This window comes from Habropoda laboriosa, unplaced genomic scaffold (assembly GCF_001263275.1).
Source record: "Habropoda laboriosa isolate 0110345459 unplaced genomic scaffold, ASM126327v1 scaffold212, whole genome shotgun sequence".
NCBI classification, from domain to species: Eukaryota; Metazoa; Arthropoda; class Insecta; order Hymenoptera; family Apidae; genus Habropoda; species Habropoda laboriosa.
Genome location: NW_017100509.1, coordinates 1,257,353 through 1,269,542, shown reverse-complemented (window position 1 = coordinate 1,269,542; position 12,190 = coordinate 1,257,353). Strand labels below are relative to the sequence as shown.

At 42.1% G+C, this 12,190-nt stretch overlaps 1 protein-coding gene across 1 annotated transcript in view; it reads left to right on the top strand.

Moving 5' to 3' along the window:
• The first annotated feature begins 496 nt into the window (after positions 1-496).
• Positions 497-12,190, top strand: part of LOC108576217 — a 166,736-nt gene continuing 155,042 nt past the window's right edge. The window contains exon 1 of the mRNA XM_017939170.1: positions 497-541. Coding sequence (XP_017794659.1) covers positions 497-541 — 45 coding nt within the window. The remainder of the gene's footprint in view (positions 542-12,190) is intronic.

The following is a 12,190-nucleotide window of genomic DNA, read 5'->3' as shown; positions in this document are numbered from 1 at the left end:
TACACTAAAGAGAATTCACTGAAAAGGGACGGAAAAATGAACGCACCATCCAGGTACCATTTCGCAAAATAAGTGAAAATCCTCGTAACCAACTTTGTCGATGAATTACTTCACTGTTAATTCGTACAAGAAGGAAAAAAAGAAACAAAGATATTAGACCGAATGTGAAACTATCAGGAATAATGCTAATGCTCTAAAAGCTCTTACCGTTCAATCCAAGTGCCTCGTTGTCGAGGTTTTCAACGACACAGAATGACCAATAAACGCCCAAGGCGGTGTATATCGTTAAACGAGTCCCTCTTTTTTGCTTAATTCCAGGTCCGGCCGACGAACAGAGACGAATCAGGAGGAAATTTATCGGTTTCCGATCCCGAACGATCGACTTCGCGAAAGTGGAGCGGCTACGTGAGATCCGGTTTCGGAAGGACGGAAAAATATGAGCATCTCGTGAAGTCGGTTAAAAGTGCAGCTTTCAGACATCGAAGGTGTATATACCATGGAAACCGAAGAACTCACTAGACTCGTAGATGAGATCTACAAGGTAAGCGCGTATCCAATTGAGTATCGATCTTAGAGATCAGCTCACCTCGACGGCTTTGTTCGCCGCGGCGCGGAATCCCTGTGGTTTCACCGCGATAGAAACTGCAGCAGCGCGGGGGAAACGGGAAAGTTCTCTGTTATACTTTCGATAAAATTGGTCGATCGAATCGGCTAATTGCGTAATTAGGCGACAACCTCTTCGATTAACGCTTTTTACCACCGACGAGCACCACTTGTTGGTGAAAAGTGAAACTTCTACTAGGCACTGACGATTTCGATCGACACAGATCGTGGTGAAAATTTCTCGACGTTTCAACGTAATGTTACGAAATTTTTTCGAAATTCTCGCCTTTTTCAAGAAGTAAACTTCGCGTAGATAAGTGTTTAGCGTAATTCACAGAAGTTTGCTAATTTTGAATTTTTGAAGAATATACTTGAGTGAAATAGGCGTGAAAAATTCTCTTGATATGAGCTGTACGCGTTCATTTCTGTGTCACAATGTCACTGTACGCTCTGTTAATTCTGTTTCACCGTGAATTTTCTTCGTGAAAAAATTGGGAATTGTTCTGATACGCGTATTACCCTGCCAACATATTTTCGCAATTACTCGTACACGGAGTTAACGAATTTTCCGGCGAATCTCATCACGTAGACGAGGATATCCGTGCAAACAGCAAGATAGACCGATCACGTGTCACTTGACACACGTGGAGTAATGAAAAATGGGTTTCTACACGTGTGCTTACTCTCGTACACACGAGAACACTATCTTCCTATGAAATTTACGTTGCAATCTTCTTCTCTTTAAGGGTTTAGCAAGTTTCTCTGGAGTCTATACATCACGCAGCAGTGATAAGCTGCTATCTTACTGTCCAGCGACGTTGCTTCAAGTTTTCCAAGAAAACAGCGAAACGCGAAGATTGAAAAACTCTGATTCCACCATCTGCTATTCTTATTCATACGTATTAGCTGTCGTTAAGTATAATAGACTAATATTTTTCACGAGCTCTCCCATCACACATTTATTTCCATCTGAAGATTCTCGTTCCTCGTTTCTTTCCGCTTTATCTCTCCCATTTTTACGGTCAAAGTAAATGGATATTGATCCATGCTCCTGGAAATCACTTTCATCAATTCACTCGAAAAGTTTCTTCCTCGAATATCTGAACTTTGGAAAATGTCGGGAACACAGAGTAAGTTTCGCTGTATACTCAGCCACGATCGTAAATAAAAAGACCGCTGTTCGTTGCAGAGCGGGAATATTGATTAATTAAATTCACCCGAGACATTCTTACTCCAGATTTTCGTAACGTGGAAAATTCGCAAGTTTCTGACGTAAGCTTGACGTCGATGTTATTTTTCCATTTTTGAGATAACATTTTATAGGTTTATTCAAACAATTTTCAATCTCTCCTAAGAATTTCAGAAAACGATTTATTTAATCAGAAATTCTCCACAGTAGTTTCTCCACGTTAAAAATTAAAAAATTTTCCTAACCTGTTGATTAAGAGAAACAAGTCAACTGGAAATTAGAAGGATCACCGTTTAAAAGACAGTTTATTTAATCAGAAATCCTCCACTTTTAGTTTTATCCTAACATAAAATGTATTAAAAATGAAACTGAAGAATTTTCCTAACCAGTTGATTAAGAGAAACAAGCGAACTGGAAATTAGAACGATCACCGTTCAAAGAACAACAACCTATCCAATCACAAGTCCTCCACATTTAGTTCTACCCAAACACAGCAGCATTCTTAAAAAAAAAAAAACACTGAAAAATGTGTTACACTCGTTCTCTTTGGAAAAGGAATTTCACGCAAAATTGATCCCCGACGCAACATCGTCGACTTTCTCTATCCACCAGCCAGAACCACGATCCTCGTTGCCGTAATACACACGTTGTATCGCGGAACGAAAAGCGCGGATCCAGCTGACTCTACTAAAAGTTCCTCGTGTCTCAGTTAATCCATCCGTTTATCCCTCCGCTTATCTGTCTGTGTCTGTCCTGAAAACGTGCGTTTACGCGGAACGCCGTTAGTAGACACGCTTACCGCAGAATTTCCCGATAATTAGGTGTCGCCTCGGAAAATTATCCGTCGCGAATACAAGTACGGGGCAGCAAAAGCTGGCTGGCTCGGTGTAGGATGTAAGAGAGAGAGAGGAAGGTGTAGGGAGCAAGAGTCGTAAGCGTTGGATGGCATTCAGAGGAGCGAGAATGATTAGGCGGAAGGTAATCTTATTAGTCGTTCGGTAGTCAAGCTTTTCTTTAAACTTCAACGCGCCCTTCTTCTCCCTCTTCGTCTCTTCGCGTCGTACAACTCGGCATCACCCTCGTAGACGAGACCCGTTACGCCTACTAACGACGGATATTTCGCGGAGAACGTTGAAAATCCCGCGATATAGTCATCGGCTTACACAACCGCTTACGATCTTCTTTCCTACCATTTCCCAACGACGTATCGATTACCCCCCGAGCCACTTGTAAAGATGCTGTTGACTAACGAATATTACGTTATCCCATCGAGACGTGCTCACCTTGATGAAACTTCTTTTTTCTTTTTCATTTTTTCACGGGCAAATATTCTGATCTAGGGGATCAAGTGTCCGCGGATAGAAATTAAAGGGAAATCGATCGCTCGGGGGAAAATTGACGTGTTCCAATTGTACGATACTCTCTCTTTGTAAGAGGAAATGTCACACTGTTGAAGTTGGAAAGCTTGTGTAAGCTATACTTTTGACGGGAAAATGTGTTCGTTTGGTATTTAGCGGTGGCAAATTGCGAGGTATTGGTATATTGGTCGGAATGAAACGTAGTTAAAAGCTCGTGTTTAAATATCGAAATGCATTCATAGGTGTGTTGTTACCAGAGTGTCGGAAAATGGTTAACGATCCGCGTCAATAGATCAATGGAAATGTATCGTGTATAGTCGGGGTCACGATATAGCGAGGTCGTAAAATCGGTTAGGCGTCAAAGTAAACATGTTTTAGCTGCCGGGACCCGAAAATTGACAGAGATACGAGCAGATAAGTACTTGAAACCATTGTCAGGACCGTACGAAGAATTCTTGTATCCAGCGAAAGTCAACTGATTCTAATATATTTACTGAAAACTGCATGCAGCTAGGACAAATTAGGGTTTCTCCCTCTGGGGGAAGCCGCTTTTGGAAGTACGGTTACAGGTAAAGGTCTTATTGATGTCTTTAGCATCTTAGTTTATCTACTCGTGTTATATACAGATAGAAAGTGCAAAAAGATTGTGTAGCTTTAATATTAACATATTTTCCATTTGTAAATGAAATACCATTTTCTACTCGAAATACCAAATCATATGCTACCATTCGTTTATTGTTGGAACCCTCAAACAGACTGCAACACACGGCCTTGAGTGCCGCAACATCAATCGGTGCCGATTCTTGAGAGTTTAATTTACGACCTCGCTATATCGTGGCCCCAACTATACATACGTATGTATACGCGACAATGTTCGTTAACGCGAAACTTGTTAACTTCGGCCTTTTCGTCGGCACGATCTTCCCCCGTGCAAATTGTGTAATAATCATCGGTGGAATCTCCTACCGTGAACTTTTCCAATGAAAAATTGTGCCCGCCGTTGGATATGCTAACTTCCCCGTTTATTTCTTCCCTCGCAACTTCTTTCCACGCGAACAGTACAAGCGGAACTTCCGAAGTCATTACCTCGGTACTTTGCGCGAGAATTCACTCGAGGCGTCCTTATCATTAGCCAAAGATATCAGATGTAACAAGTTTGTGAAATAGTCGCTCAACTTGTAGCTACGGTCGCCTGCTCGAAGAAAACGGGAATATCAGGGAAGATCGTAAATTCGTGTAAAACACAATTGCAGTTTGTTGCTCACTTCCTACCCACCGTAGATCTTGCGTGCCTATCTGCGCGGTTCAGAGTAATCGGTAGAGTCGAAGACACCACGAATCTCGAGTAATTCAGAGACACAAAGAATGATTGTACGTCGAGTAAAATTCCGGTGAAACAACGTCGAGATTTTTCACCGACCGTTCTCCCATCAGAAAACCAGATTTCTATGGAGCTTATTATATTCTCTTCGCCATAATAACCAGTGTCTCGGTCTGTCCGAGACAAGAAGCGGAGATACAAGCCAGTCGAGCCTGAAGAGATCCTGCGTTTCTGAATTATTCTCCCGGGGCATTTAATAAGAGAGGAATAAAATTGTTTACAATAATTATCGTCTTCCTTAATGAAGTTTCTCGGTTAAGCTGCGAGGCAAGAGTGTGGCGGAGCTTCGTTCGAAGGGAAAAGGACGAAAGCGACTGAGATCTATTAAGACGGAAACGACAATTACCGGTTTCAACGGTTTTATTTTCGACGACCAGACGAATTGGGTAAATCGTTAATAAAACGTGACAAATTGGAGGGACATCGGTTCCAAGGATTTACCACTGGCGGACCATCCAATTAAATATGACCTGTAGCGATATCCACTCCACCATCGGGGAAACTAACTGGAGAAATATCTATCTCTCTGGCGAGTCTTTGGCTAGGCTTTAATTCGCAAAAATACAACCTTCAACTCGTGTCTAAAACATCTCCTAATTGTCTTCTGCTTTCAATGAAATTTTTTAATAAAATACTAAGTGAAATAATGATTTTTCTTAATGGTAGACTCCCGTGTATCCAACACTTTCTTCCGTTAAAGCTCTGTTAACAGTCGTCAAGTAACAACGCCATCACAACCATTTCTTCCGTAGTAAAATCTGATATTTCCTTTTGTTATCTACGTGCCGGTAAATTGCGGATGTAGAACTGATATCGTATCGACACACGTAAGCTGATAGCCTCTAAAGTGTCGATGTTGGTCTCGCGTTGGTCTGATACCGAGCTGTTAAGTGGGTGACAGTCTTCGCTCACGCATTAACCAGAATAGCTAAACTCAATACGAAACGTATCCGTTCTTCCACTTCCCTTACCCACCTCTTCTCATTCACCATCACTTTCCTCCATTCATAACAAACTGCCCTACCCGCCGAACGAATTAATATCACCGCGAATGGGGCTTCGTTAAGACACCATCCCGCTCGAATTAGCATCCCTCGTCCCGTGCTTCTTCATCTTTTCACTTTCTCCGCGAAACGAGAGGGAGAACCGACCCCTCCCATCGTTGCTACCTATAAATTCTACGGCCGCTGAATTTATTAACGTAATTACCGGTGAAAAGCTTAAAGGGTTTGGGGTGATCGAGTCTCGCGGTACGGACTCCTCTCTTTAGCACATCCCAAAACCTCCCTCTGACCCTTGGTAATCGATCTAACGTTTCACGGTGGCCTGTGCAGAAAACGCAGGATACAAATCGGTTTTCCGGTGGACTTGGAGCGTATTTCGACGCGTTGAAATTAAACTGCAGGTCCGATAGTCGCGGTTGCGACGCTGTTGCCGCTGGTAATCCCGGATAATCCTTTAATTTTTGCGGATTCGATTTTACACCGGTGCACATGTTGAACCCGCACATACACACACCGCCGCCGCGTAAAGACTGCTATTTGTATCTGCCTGCGCATATATTAATCATACGAGGAACCTGTTTGTACGGGCACACGCTCGCCTATATATTCCATAGGTGTATATGCATATATATGTACAAGTGTATATCGGCACATAGATCGGCTATAGATCGCGTATCAAGATGTGCGTGGCGCACGTTGTGTGTATCGATCGTGGGTCGGACGGTTTGTGTGTCTGATGCACCATTCTACTACCCCTTCTTGCCCTTCCTCATCACCCCTCCAACTCTTACTACTAGCAACACGGTGAAATTTACAGGTGTACTTACGATCCGGTTGTGCATCGATTTATTTGGATACCGTTTATATGCCCGGCAAGAATGCCGTTACGCGGTCATAATAAATGAGTTTTGTTAATTAACGTACGGATATAGGGGATTGCCGGGGCACGTAATAGGATTTGCATTAACCTGTGATAATCGTTCCCGATTTTTCCACGGTCGATCACGTTTCAGAGAGGCCGAGTGTGAATTGCGGATTTCTTCTTGCCGGCGTTACTTTTAATTTTATGCTTGTGTCACGTGCGATCTATGCGTGACGACGATCTATTTCACTTTAATCTTGCGACGATACATTCAAATTTCATTGAAAAAATAATCAGTGAATCGGAGCATGAACCACAATTTTCGAACTTATCAGAGAACCGATAGAAGACACTTTGAACCCTCAAAGGGAAGATAATCTAGCGATGTTAAATTGAAATTTCGTTGAAAAGATTGTCAGCGAATCACAGCATTGAAATTCCATTGAAGAAATTGTCAACAAAGCGAGGCACAATATTTCACATTCTCCAACTCGTCAGAGACTCGACAGAAGACATTTCGAAAGCTCACACGAAAGATCGAGGTGATCACTTTCAACGCTAACTTCAAGAGCAATCTAGTGGAAACAATTATATCGCCACCCTAAATTCACCCCTAATATCCTCGTGTTTCGACAAACCTTCCGCAAGTATTGATCACTTAATACACCGGTTGATCAGATGTTAGCCGAGAGGGTCGTGGTCACTAGCAGCCCATTGGATTATTACATTTTCGAGATAAACTACTTGCGTGTTTGGCTACATTGAGATTCGGCTAAACTTCCACTAATATAGGTTGGCATGGGTTGTGACGCCTCGCGGGCACCTGTTTCGAGGGGTGTCTCGACAGTGGTCTCGATGTAGATCGGAAGCCAATTAATATCCACTGTCATCCCGCTTCTCCCCCCGCGCTACCTCTCCTGACCGCGTTACCCTATGGTGAGCCACCGGAATATACCCCCGTTGAAACATAACTGCACGGTCCGTGATATACTTGCGCCATGGGGCTCGCTTGTCGGCGATGGGACCCCATAAACCCCGTCATGCGATAACGGCGTTAACCTGTAGTTACCTCGTTATTTTCTAACGGCCTTCGTCTCGAGGAAATCGAGATTGTAACGAGACGAAAGAAAGAGAAAGAGAGATAGCGTACACTCGCCTACACTCTCATCTACCTTTCTTTTCTTCTCTACAATCTTTCGTGTGATTTACTTCAGGCTGATTTATCGCGGCGATTTCCGAGGAAAATTTATTAGCGTCCGAGGAGAGACTGGCTTCGCTTATTTCGTCCTATCGCCACGATTCCGATGCACGGAGTGTCGCGCGGCTGGCTTATGGAATTTATTAGGCGAATTCCTTTCTTAGGGAGATACGAGGGAGATTAGGGATCGCTGCAGCAAGCGCGTATAATTATTATCACCGTAGCAGAATATGAACATCGATCGTTCTAATATTATCCAAGTTTTCTCAGATGGATTCAGAAGAATGTTAAAATTAAATATTCACAATATTCCAAGTGAAACAGGTTTCCTGCTAATTAACAAAATGTTTTAATACAGCTCTGTCAAGATCGGTGAAAGCATTCGTACCCTAAAATCATACACAACCGGCGAGAAAACAGATTCCTGTCACTCTCAGGACGCTTTATCACACCGTAACAATACCGCACAGCGTTCGTCTGACAAAGTTACCATTCAGCGGCGCGTTACACTCGCCACAGGGTGTACCCACACCCTCTCAATTAAAAAGCCGCTGTGATTAGCCCGGGCTCCGGTGTAAAGGTTCCCAAAGCCGGCTGCTACAACACCATTAATAATCTTTAAAAAGGTGAGCAGGCCGGTAGCTCTGGCTGGTAAGCCACGACTAACGCGGTTTAGTTGGGCCAAGTAAGTACAGCACGTGTCCTAACGAGGGTCTGCTGATTGTGCATATTCATTAGGACGTTCATTATGACCACTTGTCGTCCACGACAATCCCCTCCCTTAACGGTTCAACGGATTCATTTTTTAATATTCTCCAGGGTATCGGTGTGAAAGAAAGACCTGCCTTTTTCTACCGATCAATTAATTTTCTTTCCTTTTTTTATTTTGTTACATTTCTGGTTTCTCTGCCGGTGTAAAAAGATTCATTAGCACGGCCGCAATATGGCAGCGCAATGGTTCACGCGGAGAAGACATTTTCCTGGTGCGATAAAAGGGAACTGTGTAATTTCACAGGGGTTGCTTCGTATCGAGGGATCCTCCTTTTCCCTTTTTAATAAAACCAAGCTCGGATTTAACTGTCCCCCGGTGCTGACAGCGATAAGGAACGTTTAGGTGATTTTGCCTCGGTGTTTGTCTCGTAGGGCTGAGCCTCAGGTTCACTTGAAAACGATAGGGAATTCTTCGAGCTATTTAAGCTTTAAATCTATATAACACAATGAACTTTTTAAATTTTCGGTACTCTAAAAATTCGAAAGAGATAAATTTTCAAGGGTAGAAGATTTAATGAAGAAAAATCACACGAGTTTAAGATAACGAAAATCACGCAAAATCTGTGATCAACGCAGTGCGTAGAAACGACGCGGTGAATTTTCTAAACTTCGACGAAATAATTTTCTGGCAAATTTTCGATACTAAGAATTCAAAAACAAAACAAAGAATGCAAGAGTTGAAGATTATAATGAAGAAAAATCACAGGAGTTTAAGATAACGAAAATCACGCAGAGTCTCTGGAAAAATGAGCGATCAACGCGCTGGGTAAAATCAACGCGGTGAATTTTTTAAATTTCGTCAAAATAATTTTCTGACAAATTTCCAACACTCTAAGAATTTGAAAAAAGTGCATTATACCGAAGAAGAAAAAACAAACAAAAGTTCAAGATAACGAAAATCGCGCAAAATCTGCGAGAAGATCAACGGTCAACGCGGCGGGTAGAAAATAAATATCGCGATCGAATCTACCGGAAAAACAAGTTTGGTATCGTGAAATCTTCCTACTAGCCTGTGAGAGCACGTGTATTCGTTCCCTGCTGGGGTATAGTTAATAGTGAAATCTGGTTGCAATTTCGATAAAATACCATCGTTGCGTCGGCAGGCAGACAGATTTCGAGGAACCACCGCCGTTGGTTAATATCGTGAAACATTTTTTTCGTTATCCGCATCGAACGCAGTTTCGACGACTTGTTATTACTTAGTTAGTCGGGTCCAATTAACGAATTGCGTGTATTTTCGAAAGGAGTAGTCACCGAGAGACGCATCTCGCCGTCTCGATACTCAGCGTTAATGAGATCGACGTAGTAACGAGAAGCTGCGTGGTCCTGTCGAGAGGCTCAACTTTCTGTTTCAATTTCTTCTCTGCCCATTTTCCTGCACCTCAACGATACTTATCGAGCTTTGACGATATCTTCGTAACTTTCATGTCTGGCACTGCTTCGTTAGAATTCTTCGGGAGTAAATTAAAAGTAGCTTAGAAAAGTGTCTTCCCAGTCAAGAAAATTCAGTTTGACGGTCGATCAAAGCGTCGTTGCTTTGACAACCAGCGATTAATTATACTATCAATATCTATCGGTATTTCATCCTGGAATTATTAAATCGGAATTATAATTCAGAACCCGGTGGAAATAAATATAGATAGCAGCGTGAAAATTCATTCACGCACCGGCAAAACGGTGCTCTCTGAACAATGGCTTTAATAACGCAACAATAACGTAATCGTGATAAATCCTTCGCGAGCCAACAGACGTGAAATCACCAAATAAACTCCCTAGATAATCATGTTAATTTCCAATTGTCACGCCGATGACACACTTTCTTCTCTGTTCGTCTGGCTCGCAGTTTCGACGATGGAACAATTTTTCTTCTTCCCGTTTCAACCCTTTGCACTCCTTTGTGACTCGACGTCAATTTTATTCGCAGGTACTACTACGTCGACTCACATTCGACATTTTTAAATTGCCTGTTTAAATGTGTACTATATTTTGCAATAATTTTTTTACCCTTAGGTAAGCAACATTACACGTATATGTCCCTTTTTTGTGACAAACAAGTCCAACTGTTACAGAAAATTGTCGTATGCGTGTAATTGTACTTTTTAAATGAAACACTTAACACATTGCCAACCGATGTGGTAACTCTACCATTCTCTACTGTATTATTTACATAGAATATTTCATTCTCATTTCTTCTTTAAAAAATGTTGTTTCGTAGTATTGCTGATGCGACGAACCATCGTCGAATTTTACACTAGCAACCTACCTGAGAGAATACTGTATCAGTTTTTCTAGAATTCGTTTTAGCAATCTTAGATCAGCTGCAATTCGTTCGGTTGGCAAAGCGTTAAAATAACGCGGAGTTATTGGCAAGAAGACGAAGAAAGGATTCAGAGTGCAAAGGGTTGAGGTTCAGCTTTCGGTGTTTTCGAAGACGGCGAGGAGGGGAATTGTCGAGAATCGAGAGGGAATAACTGGAAAATTTCGAAATTTTGCCTGGTATTTAGCGATCGCGGAAATTCTCGTCGCTACTTCCCCGAATCGCAATTCGAAACGCGATATTCCACAGGTAATGCTTGTTTCGCGGGCGATAGAGGAGGGACCGGTAGAAATCGATGTGCATACCGTGCGTTATCTAGCCGAGGCACATTGTCGTCATTCGAGAAGTATATAGACGGAGAAAGGAACTAGAAACAGCCAATTAAGGGCGAGGATACCAGGTTCTACGGCTGCATACCTCGTCGAGTGGGTACACGGCTGGCCTGTCCACGAATACTTCGACGATGCAAGCACGGATTTTTATCATCAATTATATACAGAATGCTTGGAAATTAAATGCTTCTCGGGATTGTCGAATAACTACCACCGAGCCACTCGGAATCTTCGAATTCTAAGGGAACTCCGGTGGAATTTGTAGAAAGCAACGTCGATTTTCTTGTTAGCCGCACTTCAATTTCGTATCGGATATACCGGGTTGTTCGGACAGTTCGCAGCGAAATTTAGGAAGAATTGAAACAATCGTATCTCTGCTTTTAATTGAGAAAGATGTTTCATTCGCTAGTCGAAAACGAATGGGTGCCTTTTTTCACAAATTTAAATGATTTACGAGAAATCAGACACAATTCTAACGTTCGAAATGATCTCCATTATTTTGGAGACTTTTTTTCCGTTTATCGGACAACTGAGGAATTCCCCTTCTTTGAAAAATTATGGCGATTTTGAGTCGATGAGGTCTTCGAGACTTTCGAAAAAATATTAAAAAATATTTTCTACGATGAAGCGTGGATCTTGAATTTTTCCTGACATTTCACAAAAATTTCTCGAAAATTATAGAAATTATTTGAAATAAAAATGTTCAATTTCCATGAAATGATGTTTCTTCAAAATGAAGAGCTTAAAATCGCGGGAACATTCAGGACGACCTAATAATTGCAATTTTTTTAAAACGACAATTGTAGAAGCTTTTTACTCTTTGTTAAAGTTTCACTACACATTGCGCGGTCCTTGAATGTCACAAATTTTGTTGTTTCCCAGTGACATGTGCAAACTTGTTGAAACAGTCTGCCGGTACGTGATACAGGGAAAGCTCGTTCCTGAGTTGGCTGCATTTGTGATACTTATATACTCGCACGATCCAGGTGTTTCGGGCTTCCCCGGCTATTAATTGTCAAAAGTAGCCAGCCACTCCGAGTCATGTGTTTACGCTGAGAGCAGACTTGCAACTGACGTAACCACTGGCTTCACCGGTGAACTTTATGAAGAGGCAAACACCCAGAGAATACAATAAAAAAGGAGAATGAAAAGGGAAACACTGTTCCATTCCTGTT